General features: G+C 56.6%; 2 protein-coding genes across 3 annotated transcripts in view; both read right to left on the bottom strand.

Annotated features, from left to right (window-relative positions):
- Positions 1-3,956, bottom strand: part of RARS1 (arginyl-tRNA synthetase 1) — a 32,650-nt gene extending 28,694 nt beyond the window's left edge. Inside the window, exons 1-2 of the mRNA XM_004611452.2 lie at positions 3,869-3,956; positions 1,157-1,291 (exon numbers count right to left, since the gene is read on the bottom strand). Coding sequence (XP_004611509.2) covers positions 1,157-1,291; positions 3,869-3,913 — 180 coding nt within the window. The 5' untranslated portion in view covers positions 3,914-3,956. The remainder of the gene's footprint in view (positions 1-1,156; positions 1,292-3,868) is intronic.
- Positions 3,957-8,206: 4,250 nt separating this feature from the next.
- Positions 8,207-18,414, bottom strand: part of WWC1 (WW and C2 domain containing 1) — a 119,312-nt gene continuing 109,104 nt past the window's right edge. For both annotated transcript variants that reach the window (XM_055126241.1, XM_055126242.1), the window contains exons 18-23: positions 18,382-18,414; positions 17,046-17,210; positions 14,074-14,166; positions 13,212-13,445; positions 10,244-10,365; positions 8,207-8,488 (exon numbers count right to left, since the gene is read on the bottom strand). The exon at positions 18,382-18,414 is cut by the window's right edge and continues 106 nt beyond it. In XM_055126241.1, the coding sequence (XP_054982216.1) occupies positions 8,422-8,488; positions 10,244-10,365; positions 13,212-13,445; positions 14,074-14,166; positions 17,046-17,210; positions 18,382-18,414 (714 nt within the window). In that variant the 3' untranslated portion in view covers positions 8,207-8,421. The remainder of the gene's footprint in view (positions 8,489-10,243; positions 10,366-13,211; positions 13,446-14,073; positions 14,167-17,045; positions 17,211-18,381) is intronic.

Here is an 18,414-nt window from a genome sequence, read left to right as displayed (position 1 = left end):
AGTTTTGTGTTGAAATATGGAATGTAATCAAGGTAAAGAGAAAATGAAGTGAAATTCATCAGTTATGCAGTTGGGGGAGGGGGGTATACTGGGGTTTTTGGTGGTGGAATAAGGGCACTGGTGAAGGGATGGGTGTTTGAATATTGTATAACTGAGACATAGGCCTGAGAACTTCGTAACTTTCCACATGGTGATTCAAAAAATAATAATAATAATAAAAAATAAAAGTACATTAAAAAAAAAAAACACAGGCATAAACTGTTGAAAGAAATGTCTCAACTCTTCCTCCTAGCAGGTCAAGCTTTGATGTCCAGGGGACATTCCAAAGGGCACGGAAAAGTGGTAGAAGGAAAAAAAAAAAGTCTTGAAAATACCCAGAAGGAAAAAGAAAAAAAAATCTGGAAAGTACATAGGGAAAAAGTTTTGAAAATATACAGAAAAAAAATAAAAGTCTTGAAAATACACAGAAGAAGAAAAAAACCAGTCTTGAAAATACACAGAATAGACAAAACCAGTGTAGTCAAAACTAAAAAAAAAAAAAAAAAAAAAACAACCAGCAAAGCTTAATTTGGCTAAGTTTGTGAGACAAGCCACGAGGCGATCATAGCAAAACTTAAAACTGTTTCCCAGTTTCCCAGAGCTGACCAATCACCAAACAATTTCAACCATTTCAGAATATGTCATATAATACAGCCAGAATACACAGGCACCACATTTTCACTCTACCAGCCGTTTGCTAATTACGCCTCTCTGAGCCTTCGCCCTTCGCTTAGGTTCCCGATGCCATCTTTTCGGTGCTGTGCATGAGAAACCTTTATTCACTGCTCCTTAGGGTCACTCTACTGAGACTTCAGCACCCTCTGAACAGCTGGCAGAGGAGAGACGGGCACTACCACTCCAGTAAAGAGCACCAACAGCTCGGCACAAACTTGTCTACCGCAGGGGAAAGGAAACGGCGCTTTCATCCTTTCCTCACTGTCCTCTGGGTACATTTCCGTGCTCTCCGATAAAAAACAGTTTAAGAAACAAAGCTACGGGTAGGAGAGTTCAACGACAAGGTCCCACACTTCACGTGCAGGAAGCCTCGGCCGTCCCCACCCAGAGATACAAATGTTCAAACTGGGGAACGAAGCCCCCGCGTGGAGCCAGCACCCACCTTCCGAAGGATGTTCACCCGGTATTTTAACTTTAAATTCTCTTCTCGCAGCTGCTCCAGATGTGGAGAAGCTTCTAAGCAGCCTCCGTTTTTCAACTCTTCGATCTCAGCAGTCAGAGACTTGATCTCCTTCTCCTGTGGAAGAAACGGCACTCTGATAGGTGTGGGGTGACTGATGGCTTTTAAGATAAGATCTCTGTCTCTTAACCCTACTTCCTGCTCGCCCGCCACTCCCAGGACAAGGCTCAAGGCCGAGAGGGAGCCGGGGACTTCCTGGAGGAAAGCAGGGACCCTGCCTTCTAATGGTGCTGGCGTACGATCCTTTGTAATAAAAAAAACTTAATAGGAGTACACTGGCGGAGAGGACCCTCGTGTAGTTCCTTCTTCCTTAATAAATCACTCTTTTTTTATTTTTTTCTTTTTGGGTCACAACCCAGCGATGCTCAGGGGTTACTCCTGGCTTTACACTCAGGAATTACACCTGGCGGTGCTTGGGGGACCATATGGGATGCCGGGGATCGAACCCGGGTCGGCCGCGTGCAAGGCAAACACGCTACCCGCTGTGCTATCGCTCCGGCCCCCCAAAAAATCACTCTTGATGTCAGGAGTACTCTCCTGAGTACTAACTACGGTTCTTTAGGCAGTCACGCCCGTATTTGACAAAGTGGGGCTCTCTAGATAAAATTCCTTGGGCCAGGAGATAATACAGGGGTTTAAGCACTTGCCAAGCCCCCGTAGGTCCCCGGCACGCATCTGGTCTGATCTACCAGGTGTGATCCTCGAGCACAGAGCCCGGAGCGAGCTAAGCGCGGCTGGATGAGAAAAAGGAAAGAGGAAGCAACAGTACAGCGGTGGGGTGTTGGCCTTGCATGTGGCCCACCCGGGCTTAATCCCCGGCGCCCCAGATAGTTCCCTGAGCCTCCTAGGAGTGAGCTCCGAGAGCAGAGCCAGTAGTGACCCCTGAGCATCGCTGGGTGTGGCCCAAAAACAAAACCCCAAGGAAGTAAAAAGGAAGGGGAAGAGGGATAGACGCTAAGGGGGAAGGCAGGGGGAAGGCGCAGAGCGACAAGCAGAGTGGGTGGGCACCTGCCTTGCACACAGCTGACCTGGGCTTGGTCCCCAGAGCACTGCCACGAGTGATCCCTGAGTGCAGAGCCAGGAGGAAGCCCTGAGCATAGCCAGGCGTGCCCACCCCCCCCCCCAAAAAAAAGGGGGAAGAAAAAAGAAAAGGGAGAGAGAGAAAAGAAAGGAAATCCGAGGCTGCACGTCCACACAAGCAGGTGACAGCCTGGGGGGGGGGGTCGTCCCCACACCCCAGGAGCGACCAGCCAGCCTAATGCTGGGAGCACCCCCCCACCAACCCAGCAAAGCTGGGCGTTAGTTCTCCTCCCCCAACCAAAAACCAGTCCGTCAAGCGACTCACTGATCCAACCCGCTCCTGCAAGTCCCCAGGACTCGGGAGACGCGCCTCCAGCCCCAGGGACTGAGCGGTCACAGCGGTCCTGGCACCCCCCCACCCCATCCCACTCGGGTGCTCAGCAGGAGGGGCTCGGAGCCCCTGGCATCCCGGGAAACAGCCCGCGGCTCTGGGTGTGTCTCGGGGGATCCTAGGGAGAGTGTGCGGGTATGTCTTCAGGGGGACCCTGCAGAGCCCCGATGCATCTGTGTGTTTGTGTCTGTGTGTGTGTCTGTCTTGGACGGGGGAAAACCTGGGCATATGTGTGTCTGTCTGTCTGTCTGTCTTGGGTGGATGGAACCTCTGTGTGTGTGTGGTGTGTGTGGTGTGTGTGTGTGTGTGTGTGTGTGTGTGTGTGTGTGTGGTGTGTGTGTGTGTCTCCATCTGTCTGACTCACTGGGGGGGATTGGGACGTGTGTGTCCATCTGTCTGTCTTGGTGGGGGAACCTGGTGCGTGCGTGCGTGCGTGCGTGCGTGCGTGCGTGTGTGTGTGTGTGTCTGTCTCAGCTCGGGGGACCTGGGGCATCTACGTGTGTGTGTTTGTCTTGGGTGGGGGGGAATCTGGGACATGTGTGTGCGCATGTGTGTGTCCATGTCCCTCTGTCTCGGTGGAGGAGCCCAGGGCGTGTGTCTGTGTGTCCATCTGTCTCAGCGGGGTCCGGGTGCGTGTGTCCATCTATCTCGGTGGGCCCCTGGGCATGTGTCTATGTGTCCATCTGTCTCGGTGGGGCCCGAAGCGTGTGTCTGTGTGTCCGTCTGTCTCGGCGGCCCCTGGGACGTGTCTGTGTGTCCGTCTGTCTCAGCGGGGGCCGGGATGCGTGTGTCCATCTGTCTCGGCGGGGCCCTGGGCGCGTGCCCGTGTGTCCGTGTGTCCGTCCGTCTGGCGGGGCCCCGGGCGCGTGTCTGTGTGTCAGTCCGTCTGGTACGCCCCGGGCGCGTGTCCGTGTGTCCGCCCGTCTGGCGGGGCCGGGGCGCGTGTCCGTGTGTCCATCCGTTTGGCGGGGCCGGGGCGCGTGTCCGTGTGTCCGCCAGTCTGGCGGGGCCGGGGCGCGTGTCCGTGTGTCCATCCGTCTGGCGGGGCCGGGGCGCGTGTCCGTGTGTCCGCCAGTCTGGCGGAGCCCCGGGCGCGTGTCCGTGTGTCCGTCCGTCTGGCGGGGCCGGGGCGCGTGCCCGTGTGTCCGTCCGTCTGGCGGGGCCCGAGCACGTGTCCGTGTGTCCGCCCGCCCGCGCAGTGCCCCGCCCGCCCGGGCACCGACCTGCTGCAAAAGTCGCGCGGAGCACTGAGCCGCCAGCCCGTCCATCCTCCTGTCAGTCCCACACGAGAGCAACGTGCCGGAAGCGGAAGTGGATGCCTTGACCCGGAAGCGGAACCGTCCTGTCCCCGCCGGGGCCTGGGGCGGGCCGAGTGCGCGCGCGCGCCGCCTCTGCTGCCCCCTAGAGGAAGCCGGGGAACACTGCGGGAAGGGGAGCCGAGGGCGCCCTGCCCTGGGGCAGAAGTCACTAGTCCGGGCTGGAGCAGTAGCACAGCGGGGGAGGGTGTTTGCCTTGCACGCCGCCGACTCGGGTTCGACCCCCAGCATCCCATAGGGTCCCCTAAGCCTAAGCACCGCCAGGAGTAACCCCTGTGCAATGCCAGGAGTGACCCCAAAAAGCCAAGAAAAAAACCACCCAGAACCCCGTTGTCATGTTATAGGACCTAAAGGCTCTAGGGTGGGGTACAAAATTCACGTTTTTCTTTTTTTGGATCATTTTTAACACATTGGTTATAATACAAAACAAATTATTTATTAGGATCTGCTTTTATAAAAGGCCTTTTTTTTTTTTTTTCTTTTTGGGTCACACCCGGCGATGCACAGAGGTTACTCCTGGCTCTGCACTCAGGAATTAACTCCTGGGGGTGCTCAGGGGACCATATGGGACGCTGGGATTTGAACCCGAGTAGGCCACGTGCAAGCCATAGCACATAGCGGGTGCTACTGCTCCAGCCCAGCCTCAGGTGATTTTAACTGCCAGGTGGGCGATGCATAGAATGACTTTGATCAAGTGATAGCTGAGCTCAAGTTTCAGTCATTTTTCCAGTACTCAGGGACTACTCCTGGCTCAGATGGCAGGAGACCATGCGTTCCCACTGTGTGCCTTTTTTTTTTCTTTATCGGTCACACCCAGCAATGCTCAGGGATTACTCCTGGCTCTGCACTCAGGAATGACTCCTGGCGGTGCTCGGGGAACCATACGGGATGCCGGGGATTGTCTCCCTCGTGCAAAGCAAACGCCTGAACCACTGTACTATCGCTCCGGCCCCCGCTGTGTGTGTCTTGCAAGCCCACTTGCATTCAGCCCATGGGGCTCTCTTCACCCTGAATCACAGGTTTAAACGTGGATCTGTGGGGTAGATATATAGCAGAGCAGGTAAGGTGCTTGCCTTGCACACAGCCAACTCAGTTTCTATCCTCAGCATCCCAGAATCCCAAGTGGTTCCGTGAGCACCTCCAGGAGTGATTCATGAGTGCAAGGCCAGGAGTAACCCCTGAGCATTGCCAGGTGTGGCCCCAAACCAAACCAAAAAAAAAAAAAGAATAAAGATGGATGATGCAATGGGACTGGAGCGATAGCACAGCAGGGAGGGCGTTGGCCTTGCACGTGGCCGACCTGGGTTCGATTCCCAGCATCCCATAGGGTCCCGATGTAGGGAGCCATTTTACAAGCCTGGCTTTTATCTTCTAGTCAAGCGGAGGCTGCTTGGGATTCCTGTAACAAGGATGCCACTGCTGATCTTACCATTTCGCCATCGCCCATACCTGATCTGCATTTTACTACTGTTCGTATGGGGTCCAAGCACGCATACTATACCACCTCCTCCCAGCAGAGAGGTGTAAGTATTGTAACTGCACCTGGCGCCCAAGTCGAGGGGCTAAGGAGGGGACGCCCACTCCGAGCACCGCCAGGAGTCATTCCTGAGTGCAGAGCCAGGAGTAACCCCTGCGCATCGCTGAGTGTGACCCAAAAAACAAAACAAAACAACAGAATAAACATGGATGTGAGAGGCCAGAGAGATCGATAGCACAGTGGTAGGGCACTTACCTTGCACGTGGCCGGCCTGGGTTCAATCCCCAGCACCCCACGTGGTTCCCTGAGCCCCTCCAGGTGTGACCCCTGGGTGCAGAGCCAGGAGTTGTGGCGGGGGGGGGGGGGGGGGGTGTTGGGTCACACCTGGACTCAGGAGTGACTCCTAGTGGTGCTTAGGGGACCATTTGTAGTGCTGCGGACTGGAACCCCGGTGTGTGGTAGATGAGACAGGGCAGCAGGGAGGGCGCTGGCCTTGCACGCAGCTTGATCCCTGGGTTCGATCCCCCGGGCATCCCATCTGGCCCTCTGAACCTGCCAGGAGCGATCCCTGAGTGCAGTGACTCCCGATCTTCTCCCCCGGCACCCCACCTCTGAGTGAGGGAGCCCTAGGCTAGAGCCCTGCGGCACCCCCCAAACCAAAAGCAAAGACAAGAACGAAAGGAAACAGACACTCCCCGCATCCCAGACCACAGGCGCGGGTGCAGAGGAGAGGGGGAGGGGCTGGACAAATGAAGTCCCAGGTGAGCGTCCCAGGTGCAACCCCCCAGCCCGCTGACTTGTCTCCCAACCCTCCCCTGCCACCACCACCCTGGCTGCAGACTCTGTGAGCACCCCTGAGCCGACCCCCCTGACTTCTGTCAGCCCCGTGGAAATTCCCGTCTCCAGTTTCCCACCGGGCGCACAGCACAGGATGCCAGAGAACCCGGCTGGCGATGCTCGGCGTGAGAATCCAGCTCCCGGGGACAGGGTGGTCTGCCCACCCCCCCCCTCCACACACACACACACGGCTCCGTCTGCGGCACGGACACGGAAAGCCGGGGCTCGAGTGGGGGGGATGGCTTGCCCCAGACCCTCTCTGAGGGGGGGAATCTCCCCTCCTGGGAGAGAGGGAAACGCCTGGAGGTGGGACCCCCCGTGAGCCAAACCCAACACCCACCGCCATGTCTTTTCTTGTTTTGTTCTGTTTGGGGGGCCACCCCCGGCGGTGCTCAGGGAGCCCTCCCGATGGGGCTGGGGGGGGGCAGGGTCCCTAAGGGGTACTGCTGGGATCAGCAGTTTAAGAAGCAGTCGGGAAGCTGCTTCGAATGAGTGTGTGTGTTGGGGCGGGAGCGACAGACAGTACAGCAGGTTGCTCGCAGCTGACCCAGGTGGGATTCCCGAACCCCCCCAGAGCGGCCTGATCCCTGCTGGGGGTAATTCCTGAGTGCAGGGACAGGAGCACCTCTGGGGGCGCCGTCCCGTTGCGAAACAAAAGATATGCGTTGTCTTGCTTTGAAAGTGTGTGTGCGTGCGTGCGTGCGTGCGTGCGTGCACACGCGCATGCGCATGTTCACGCAATTGTGCTCCAGCCCTTCCTTTGCATTCTCTCTTCAGCTTTTTTTTTTTTTTTTTTTGGCTTTTTGGGTCATACCCAGCGAAGTCCTGGCTCTGCACTCAGGAATCACTCCTAGCAGTGCTCGAGGGACATGCAGTGCCCATCGAGCAGTGCTCGATGCCGGGAATCGAACCCAGGTTGGCTGCGTGCAAGGCAAACGCCCGCTGGACTGTCACTCCGGCCTTCTCTCCAGCCTTTGAACTTGTTTTTTGGTCCTGCTTTGATGCTGGGGATTGAATTCAGGCCCACATACATACACACACACACACACATACATACATACATACATCACACGGAAGCCCCAAGCCCATGTTAGTTTTTATTTTTGGGGCCACACCCCAAGGGAGGCTCCTTGGGGGGCTTGTCCAGGCAATGCCCGGGGGCAGGGTAGGGGGTTACGTGTAGTAGCACGGTTTTAGGGGGGTCACGTGCAGCTGTGTTTGGGGCACACCTGCAGTGCCAGGGATGGGCTCAGGGACTCCTGCAGGCCATACCACCCCCCACTGTTCCAGAAGATTCTGCAGCCCACCCCCCCCACCCCCGGTGGAGAGGAAGGAAACGGGCGGCGTGGAACAAGCTCACCTGGAGTAGGGGAGAAAGAACTGGAAATAGGGAGCGTCCCGGACCCCGGGGGGGAACCCAGAGGCCGAGGTGGAAAAAGCGAGAGAAAATGCGTTCAGAAAGGGCACTTTATTGATGGACACTCGGCGGCCCTCCCTCCCTCTCCGGGGGGCTTCACTGGGCATCTGCGACCCCCCGCAGAGGGCAGCCCGTGCATGCCCTGGAGGTCGCATCAAGACATGTCACAGCTCACGAGCAACCCCCACCCCCCACCCCCGATGCACCCCGGAACCCATCCAAGGTGCACGAGTCAAAACCGTGAGGGGGGGACCGTCTAGCTGTGCGCGAGGGCCCTGCCTGCGGGACCCCCTTCGGGGTGACGGCCCCACCTCACCCCTCCTCACAGGATTTCTTATTGCCAGTGAAACCTCTAGAAGGGAGAGCTGTACAAAAAAAAAAAAAAAATCTAAAGAATTTTATTTTCAGAGCAGCCACCGAACACTGCTTGAGTTCATTAAAATTTTCTTTCTCAAAAATACATACCTAAATATACAAACTATACAATCTTGTCATTTTAATGCTGGTTTTGTTCTCTCTGTGTGTGTGGTGGTGGTGGTGGTTTTTAATAAGAATAGAATCCGAACTAAAAAAAAGAAAAATTCCATTCATCTTCAAACCGCTGAGAGCCACTAGGGAAGAGAACGGGGAGCCGGGAACCTTCATATAACACCACATAAATAAAGGGTTAGCCTCAGTCTCTGCTCCGGCCCGGGGTTCTAGAGCCGAGCGAGGGTGCTTTTCCGGTGCTCAGACGTCGTCGGCGGAGAGGGTGGGGATGTTCAGCCGGGGCCGGGTGAAAAACGCCATCTTCTCCCTGGAAAAGCAGCCACGTTTATTCAGCATCTGCACTCACAGCTCGGGGTGCCCGTCTGTGTAAGGCAGGATACAGTGCCCCCCCCCCCGCCTCTGCCCTCTTCTCTCCTGCAGAACATCTTGTCCCCCTCCTTTTTTTTTTGCTTTTTGGGTCACACCCAGCAATGCACAGGGGTGACACCTGGCTCTGCACTCAGGAATCACTCCTGGCAGTGCTCGGAGGACTCTATGGGATGCTGGGAATCGAACCTGGGTCGGCCGCGTGCAAGGCCAATGCCCTCCCCGCTGTACTATGGCTCCAGCCCTCATCTTGTCCCTCTCTTTCCACTCGTGACACCTCCCAGAGGGCCCCAGACATTGCCGGATGGTCCCCGAGGGGAGGGGACCCCAGACACTTGGCAGTCGGAAGTGTGCTTCCTTGATTACGTTTTTTCTTGAGGTTTGGGGGTCACACCTGGCAGTGCTGCTCAGGGGTGACTCCTGGCTCTGTGGCTGGGGGCGGGGATTGGGTCACTCCTGGTAGCTCTCCCAGCCCAGGCGGTGCTGGCCTCGGGGCTGGAGGGGCATCAAAGGCACTTAGCTGCTTGCCTTTCGTGGGGTGGAGCCCATTTGGAATCCCTGGCAGAGACGCAGGGTGCCCTGAGCAACTGTCGGGAGTAATCTCTGAGCACAGAGTCAGGAGTAAAATGAGCAAAGTGAATCTGGCCCCAACTCCGCCCCCACCTGGAAACATATATTAAAAAAAAAATCCATATCTCACAGGCAAAGCAAGTACAGAGCCCAGTGACCTGTCCCTGGTCCTGAAGACCATCTCCTTTTCAGGGGGACTTTTGGGGGGGCGGGACTGGAACCACACAGGGTCTCTGTGCTCAGGAGTGACCCCTGGTGGTGGAGGGGGGCGGCGGAGGGGGTCTACAAGTGGTGCTGGAGATATGAACCCGGGTCACGGCTGTTATACCTGCAGGCACGGCGAGAGCCTTGTCTCAGCCTGTTTTATCTCTCGGGCCCAAAGAGCACTTCTTTAGGAGACCTCAGCAGGAAGGTTTGCTTTTAAAGCAAAGGCCTCAGGGGCCAGAGAGTGCAGTGGGTGAGCGGGTAAGCGGGCAGGGCGCTGGCCTGGCACACGCCAACCTCCAGCATTCAGTACCATTCCCCGAGGCCCGCCGGGAGTGATCCCTGAAGGCAGAGCCCGCAGGAGTTAGCCCGAGCACTGCCCGGTGAGGCCCCACAACAAAATTCCCGGCCTCTCAAATTTCAAAGCTTTCCCTCCCCATGTGGGCTGGTTTCAGGTTCCAAACTGGCGAGGGGTGAAGCGATGCAGGGAGGCAGAGACTCGGGTCCAAGAGGCTTCCTGCCTTCCCGCCGTGGGGAGCAGGCCCGCGGGAAGGCCTGGCTGGAGAGGCTCTTGGGGGGCGGGTGGGGGCCCGGTGGCTGCTGTGAGACGCTGGGCAGGACTCTGAGAAGCATCTCCCCCAGGAGCAGGCCCCAGGCAGAATTGGGGCTGCCCCAGAGAATCGATCACCCCAACCCCCACCCGTGTCCTGGCCTGATTTTTTTCATTCGATCAATTGGCCACAATCACATGCCGTGGAAGCACACGGAACAGGCCGGGCAGGGGGGTTCCTGGTGAGGCCAGAGGCTCCACCGGACAGATCAGTGGGGGGGGCGGGGGGAGAGCAGCACGCGGCCAGGGGCACGGCGGGGGGTGGGGAGGGGCGGTGAAAGGCACAGGACGCTGGCCGGGCCCGAGGCTTACCGGAAAGACTGCACCTCCGGGGGCTCCTTGCAGCTCTGGCCCCGCAGCCTGTGAACGTCCTTGGCAGCCGCCCTCATCATCCTCTCAGTCTGGAGCTCCCCCTTGTTCTCCGCTCGGTCCACCTGTTGGGCAAAGTGGGCGAGGCCTTGAGCTAACAGAGTGTGGTCTAGGGCACCCTGGGAGAACCTTCGAGAAAGGAGTGAACCAGGAAGAACATTCTAGCAAGGAGTGGACCAGGGGGAACATTCCAGAAAGGAGTGGCCCTGGGAGAACAATCTAGAAAGGAGTGGCCCTGGGAGAACATTCTAGAAAGGAGTGAACTGGAGAGAACATTCCAGAAAGCAGTGGACCTGGGAGAACAATCTGGAAAGGCGTGAACCAGGGAGAACATTCTAGAAAAGCGTGAACCAGGGAGAACATTCTAGAAAGGAGTGAACCACAGAGAACATTCTAGAAAAGACTGAACCAGGGAGAACATCCGAGAAATGAGCAGATCTGAGAGAACATTCTAGAAATGCGTGATCTAGGAAAAACATTCTAGAAACGAGTGGACCTGGAAGAACATTTGAGCACCAAGAAGTGGGGTCTCAAAACCAGGCCCCTGTCACTTTAACCAGAGCAATGAGGGAACATCATGAGCATCTCTGTGGGAACCCAGGGGATCGAGAAGCTGCAGGAAAAGAGGAGATGCGAGTGGCCAGGTGGCATGCATGTGGCCTCCTGGTCATTCTCAGGGTCACCCAGGAAGGCAGCCTGAGAGCGACCTCTGTAGAACAGGAAACTGGGGCTCAGGGATGTGAAGGCATCTCCCTAATACTGGGATAACTGGGCCTGGAGCCATAGCACAGCGGGGAGGGCATTTGCTTTGCACGCGGCTGACCCGGGTTCGATTCCCAGCATCCCATAGGGTCCCCTGAGCACTGCTAGCAGTCATTCCTGAGTGCAGAGCCAGGAGTAACCCCTGAGCATCGCCAGGTGTGACCCAAAAAGCAAAAACAAAAAAAACTGGGCTAACTGATAGGCTGGGAAGGTAGCTGGGCTGGTGGGCACGGCAGGCGAACGCAGGCTCTGAGTCTGGATTGTGGCACCATGGGGCCCAGCTCCAAGGGACCGTCCCAGCACACACCGCCAGGATGAGAACCACCGGGAGTGGCCTCGGTCTTGAGCGACAGCTGGGAGGCAGCACCCTGGTACCACCTCTCCCACCCCGTGCCGCTCCCTCGCATATAAAAATCAACTGGAGTGGTAGAAAAAAGAAACCACCCTCATCCCTTATTCTTATAGTTATTTCTTTCTGCTTTTGAGCCACAACCAGCAGTGCTCAGGGCTTACTCCTGGCTCTGTGCTCAGGAATCACTCCTGGCAGGCTCAGGGGGACCGTATCAAGTGCTGATGGTCAAACCTGGGTCATTTCCTGCAAGGCAACCAACCTCCTTTCCTCAGTGGACCATCTCCCCAGCCTCCGGATGTAGTCTTTTCCCTCCCTCCCTTCCTTCTTCTCTCTCTCTCTTTCTTTCTTTTCGTGGGTGGGGGGCACATTTGGAATTATTTAAGGGCTACTCCTGGCTCCGTGAACAGGAGTCACTCCCAGCAGTGCTTGGGAGGGGACACGCAGTGCTGGCGATGGAACCGGGGCTGGCTGCAGGGAAGCAGATGACTTCACCTCTGCACTTTCCCTCTGGGCCCCCTTTTATTTATTATTATTATTATTTATTTTTTCTTTTTGGGTCACACCTGGCGATGCACAGGGGTTACTCCTGGCTCATGCACTCCTGGCAGTGCTCAGGGAACCCTATGGGATGCTGGGAATTGAACCCGGGTCTGCCGCATGCAAGGCAAACGCCCTCCCCGCTGTGCTATTGCTCCAGCCCTCCCTCTTTTATTTTTAAACTCTCAGGAAGGCCAAGTTTTCTCAGTCTGTGCTTCCTTCAGACATAGCATGGCTTGCTGCCTTCGTGCGTTCTGCCAGGGCTAGCTGGAAGTTCAAAGATAAACGCCAGAGACGGCCATCATGAGGTTAGGGACCCTTTTTTTTTTAATCTTATTTTTTTGACAGCTGGGCTTTAATTTTATTTATTTATTCATTTATTCATTTATATATTCATTTATTCATTCATTTATTTATTTATTGCTTTTTTGGTCACACCCGGCGATGCACAGGGGTTACTCCTGGCTCTGCACTCAGGAATCGCTCCTGACAGTGCTCAGGGGACCCTATGGGATGCTGGGAATCGAACCCGGGTCAGCCGAGTGCAAGGCAAACTCCCTCCCCGCTGTGCTATCACTCCTGCCCTGAAGGCCTTTTTTAAAATTATTTATTTTTTCCTTTTGGGTCACACCCGGCAGTGCACAGGGTTATACTCCTGGCTCTGCACTCAGGAATTACTCCTGGCGGTGCTCAGGGCACCACATGGGATGCCAGGGATTGAACCCAGGTCGGCCGGTGTGCAAGGCAAATGCCCTCACCCGCTGTACTACTGCTCCAGCCCTAGCACTGAAAGTTTTGAGGTGACCCTGGAAAACTTTGGAGTGACCTAGGATTGGGGCTGGAGCAATAGCACAGCGGGTAGGACCTTTGCCTTGCACGCGGACAACCCGGGTTCGATTCCTCTGTCTCTCTCAGAGAGCCCGGCAAGCTACTGAAAGTATCCCGCCTGCATGGCAGAGCCTGGCAAGCTACCCGTGGTGTATTCGATATGCCAAAAACAGTAACAAGTCTCACAATGGAGATGTTACTGGTGCCCGCTGGAGCAAATAGATCAACAATGGGATGACAGTGCTACAGACCTAGGACTGAAGGTTGTGTTCACAGCAGAAGCCAGATTCCTAGCAGCCTTAGCCCCGCCCAGTACTCCTAGCCCCACCTATCTACCAGGCCCCGCCCATGTGCCTTAGCCATACCCATATACATAGGCCCCGCCCACAACACCGGCCCCGCCCAGTTGCCACAAGCCACAGGTACCCTCACCCGCTTCTCCAGCATCCTCAGCAGCGGGCGGAAGCGCTCATCCTCGCGCAGGCACTGAGGCAGCTCCTTCTCCCCGTGGCTCTTGGCTTGCTCGAGCTGCTCCTTGAGCTCCTTCAGCACCGAGATCTCCTGAGTCAGCTGGCTGTGCCAGGTCCTGGTGGCCTGCAGGTCTAACTCGAGGTCCAGCGAGGTGCGGATGAGGCGCTCCGTGTGCAGAGCCTTGACAGACGAAGGCTGCAGGGGAGGAAGCGGCGATTTTTAACCTGTGATTGGCGGGGGGTGGGGGGGGACGGGTGGCAGGGTGCAGTGGACCCACAGGACCCCTCCTCTGCAGCTCAAGTAGCGTCTTGTGTTCATCACCCTCTTCACTGGCCCCCCGCCCCAACCCCAGGGGCTTGTCTGGGTTTCCTGCACGTATATTGGAGGTTCCTGTGTTACTTCCGGTTGGCAGCAAACCTGAGTCTCACAGACGCAAATCTATGCATGAGATCCAGCAGGGACCCGCACACCAAGGCCAGGCACACCCACTCCAGAGCTGACCTGCCACCGTGCCCAGCTCACACCCCCGCCTGGTATCATCTGTCACCGCGCCCAGCTCACGGACCCCCGGTGTCTCCTGTCACTGTGCCCAGTCTTTCCTCTGTGGGGACGCGGGGATTCAGCAGGGAAATGAAGGGCATGGAGGAGAACGCAGACTCGGGGACATTTTTTATTGGGGGGGGCGGGAGGGCCATCTGGGCGGTGCTCGGGGCTTTCTCCTGGCTCTGCACTCAGAGGGATCACTCCTGGCGGGCGGGGTGCGTCGAGGGGGGCGTGAAGTGACTCGTCCCCACTGTGCTAGGGCTCTGGGGGACTCCCTTACCCGCTTCATGCGGACGCTGCGGCGTTCCAGAGAGTTCCGGACGAAAGGCGGCTTCCTGGACAGCGTGGAGCTATCACTGTCACTGCGGTTCAGCTGCGAGAGTCAAAGGTCAGAGGTGGGTGGGGGGGGTCACACATGCCCCATAGGGCGCACTCAGCAACACCCGAGTTTCCCGTTCTTGGGGGTCATCAGCAGCCGAGGGGCCATGAGCCCGCCCTGAGCACGCCTGACCTGACGCCCCCTTTCAGCCTCCTGCCACGTGGGGGAGTGTCACCCAGTCTCGCGTGGGGGTCCAGAAGCTTCTGAAGCTGGCCAGTGTGAGGGCTTGGGGCTATGCTCTCCCCCTTCCCTTGAGCTCCCCAGGTCAGACCCCCGCTCTGCACGGTGATTCCCGGGGTTGCAGGGCTGGCTCTGGGGCACCCCCGGAGAGACCCTGGCCCTGGAGGAGAACAGGGAAGCTGTGTCCGGGCCGGGGTCCCCCTCCTTGGGACCCTTTCGACCACTTAGTCTTTGCTTTTCTCCCTGGAGGGCTGACAGTGCTCATCCCTGGGCCAGAGCAGTGGGGGGCATTCTGGGTGTCAGGGTGGGTGCCCCCAGTGACTGCAGACGCAGGAGAGGTCACCCCTTCTGGGCGGTACAGATGGACCCCTTTCTCCTTCTTTTTTTTTTCTTTTTGCTTTTTGGGTCATACCTGGCAGTGCACAGGGGTTACTCCTGGCTCTGCACTCAGGAATCACCCCTGGCGGTGCTCAGGGGACCATATGGGATGCTGGGAATCAAACTCAGTTCGACCGCATGCAAGGCAAACGCCCTATCCGCTGTGCTATCGCTCCAGCCCTCTCTCCTTCTTTTCTTAATTGTACAGGGCACAGCCAGTGATGCTCAGGGCTGACTCCTGGCTCTGCACTCAGGAATTACTCCCGGTGGAGTTTGGAGGGCTCTATGGGATGCTGACAAGGCCAACATTCCATAGGGTTAAGGCCTGATAAGGCTCAAGGCCACTCTCCACATGCCTGGACAAGCCTCACGCATGAAGGGTCCAGCAGACAAACCCAGGTGTGTGGGACCCAGGGCTGAGATTTTCAAGCCTGCTCGGATCGGGACTGGGCCTCCTCCACCCAGATCCCCCTTTTGCCAGTAGCTAGGCGGTCACACCCAGAAACTGCCCCAGGCTCTGCGTAATTCCATCAACAGCCAAGATCCAGAGACTATAAAACAAGGCTCCCTGAAGAGAGTGACACAGAGTCTCCTGCCTCTGAGGGTTGAGTTTCTCTCCCTGTCCCAAGCAGAGCCCCGGCAGCTAAAGACCTCTGGAACCCAGCCACAGCCATGCTCAAGGCCTCTCTCCACACACTTGAACTAGCCTCAGGCATGAAGGAACCAGCAGAGGAACCCAGGTGTGCAGGACCTGGGGCAGAGATCTCCAAGCCTGCTTGGATTGGGACTGGGCCTCCTCTACCCAGATCCCCCTTTTTCCAGTAGCTAGGCAGTCACACCCAGAAACTGGCCCCCCCCCCCCCGCCCTCCCCACCCCGTGCCATGTAATCCCATCAATGGCCAACACCCAGAGACTATAAAACAAAGCTCCCAGAAGCGTGCAGCTACGAGACCTCTTATTGTCTTGTTCTCCCTCTCAGAGAATCCAGCAAGCTACCGAGAGTATCCTGCCTGCATGGCAGAGCCTGGCAAGTTCCCCATGGAGTATTTGATATGCCAAAAACAGTAACAATGATGGGGCTCATTCCCCTGCCCCTGAAAGAGCCTCCAATATGGCACCTTTATGAAGGACGAGTAAAGAGAGGCTGCTAACATCTCAGGGCTAGGACAAATGGAGACGTTACTGGCGCTCACTCGAAGCAAATCTATGAACAACGGGATGACCGTGATACAGTGATACAGTGATGGGATGTTGGGGATGTAACCAGGTCAGACACTGGAAGGCAACCCCCACTACGAGCTGTACTATTGCTCCGGACCCCTCTTTTTTGTTTCTTTGATTTTTGGGCCACACCCAGCAGTGCTCATAACTGGCTTTGTGCTCTAGGATCACTCCCGGAGGGGCTCAGCAGACCCCTATGCGATGCCGGAGATCAAACCCGGTCGGCTCTGCCCTTCCTGGTTGTGCTATCTGTCCAGCACCACTTCTACAATCATCTGCCAGATCCTTTTTGTTTTATTTTATTTACCAGAGAAGCAAGATAGGTTTTTTGGTTTGTTTGTTTTTTTGTTTTTTTTGTTTTTTGCTTTTTGGGTCACACCTGGCGATGCACAGGGGTTACTCCTGGCTCTGCACTCAGGAATCACCCCTGGCGGTGCTCAGGGGACCATATGGGATGCTGGAATTTGAACCTGGGTCGGCTGCGTGCAAGGCAAACGCCCTACCCGCTGTGCTATTGCTCCAGCCCCTGTTTGTTTGTTTTTAACTGAAACTTATTTAGGAAGCTGTGAGGGGAGAGAGAGGGAGAAGGGCATGTTCAAGACAGAACACAGAAAAGAAAAGAAAAGAAAAGAAAAGAAAAGAAAAGAAAAGAAAAGAAAAGAAAAGAAAAGAAAAGAAAAGAAAAGAAAAGAAAAGAAAAAAGAAAGGAAAGGAAAGAAAAGAAGAGAAAAAAAGAAAGGAAAGGAAAGAAAAGAAAAGAAGAGGAAAGAAACAGAGAGACAAGCAAGCGAGATCTGTGTACGAAGGAGCGAAGGAGCGTGTGGTCTTGAAGAGCAAGTTTGCTGAGCCCTTCCTGTAGGAAGAGAGTCACAGAGAGCCCTGACCCTCTGAGCGTATGTGGCAGCACCAGGGTTTGAACTCACAACCCTGAGCTTGCCCAGCCTTTGGTCAATGGAGTGTCTCTTAAGCCCCTACGTCAATCCTTCAAACGACCCTGTGCAGCCGCCGTGAACTGCCTAGGAGGAATGTGAGACTTGCCTGGGTTAAAGGGATCTGGGCCAGGCCCGGGGGCAGGGGAGAAACGGGCGCTTACCCTGCAGACGTACTGGCTTTGGGGCCCGGGGGAGAAGGTCTTGGAGCGGATTATGGTGCTGCCCCGCAGGAAGGGTCCCGGAGCCGGGGCACCCACCCACCGGTCCTTGGGCCGCACCACCGTGGGGGCCGGGGCTGGCGTCTCCGTGTTGGTCTCTTTGTCCACCTGGGGAAAGAAGTTATAGCTCAGAGGCCATCGAGACCCACAGACCCCACTGCCGGCCCTCAGGGGGCTGCAGAACTGCCCCCCGCCCTGTCTCTGGCCTCACGGACGTCGAGGGGCTTCCTCAGCTCCGGCCCGGCCCCTCGGGGCAGCCCATCAGGCACTGAGCATCCCTCTAGGCCAGCCTGCAGTATCCCCTCCAGTCCCCCTGTCTCCCCAAAACAGCATCCAGAAGCAGGGGTGCCTCGGAAGGGAGGGCCTGACCTCCACAGCCCCTGGCCACGTGAGGGTAAAGAAGCCCCGCGGAACCATGCTCAAGGCCGCTCTCCACGGGCCCGGAAAAGCCCCCCCATGAGGGGACCTGCAGAGAAACCCAGGTGTGCAGGACCCGTGGCCGAGATCTCCAAGCCTGCTGTGATTGGGGCTGGGCCTCCTCCCCCCAGCTCCCCAGTTTTCCAGCAGCTTGGCAGTCACACTCACAAACTGCCCTTGGTGCCCTGTAACCTCAGCAACGGCCAAGAAGAGAGCAACAGAGGCCTTACCCACGAGTGAATCTGCTCTAGAATCACATTCCAAATTTCAGAATTCCTGGAGCACGTGCCTGCATTTGCGGCCATGTGGCCGCTCACACTCTAGCCCTCTGATGTGCCAAAAGTAACACACATTTGGGTTTTGTTTTTCTTTTTCCTTTTTTTTTTTTTCTGGCTTTTTGGGTCACACCCAGCAATGTACAGGGGTTACTCCTGACTGCACTCAGGAATTTCTCCTGGCGGTGTTCAGGGGACCCAATGGGATGCTGGGAATCGAACCCAGGTCAGCTGTGTGCAAGGCAAGTGCCTTTTCTACCTCCCCACTGGACTACGGCTCTGGCCCTGAGGTCACTGCCCACCGCTGCCCACCGCCCCCCCCACCGCCCGCCACAGCCTGAGAAGACTCTGTACTAATTTTGTCTTTATTATTTGTCTCGTTTCTTTTCTTTTCTTTTTTTTTTTTCTTTTGTCTCTTTTTCTCTTGCCGCACATGGCAGGGCTGGGGTGACCGTGTAGTGCCTGAGGTCAGAACGGGGAGTTTCTGCATGTGAAGCGCACGGGCCAGTCCTCCAAGCCCCTTGCTGCCACCCCGGACCCCTGCCGGCTGGCCCGGAGCAGCCCTGCCCAGACGCCTGTGCCTCTACCTTTAAGGCTCGGCCCCCCTTCACATCCGGGGA

The sequence above is a fragment of the Sorex araneus genome, chromosome 2 (genome assembly GCF_027595985.1).
Source record: "Sorex araneus isolate mSorAra2 chromosome 2, mSorAra2.pri, whole genome shotgun sequence".
Lineage (NCBI taxonomy): Eukaryota > Metazoa > Chordata > Mammalia > Eulipotyphla > Soricidae > Sorex > Sorex araneus.
Note: the sequence above shows the minus strand (reverse complement) of the source record. Positions and strands in the feature narration are given on the sequence as shown.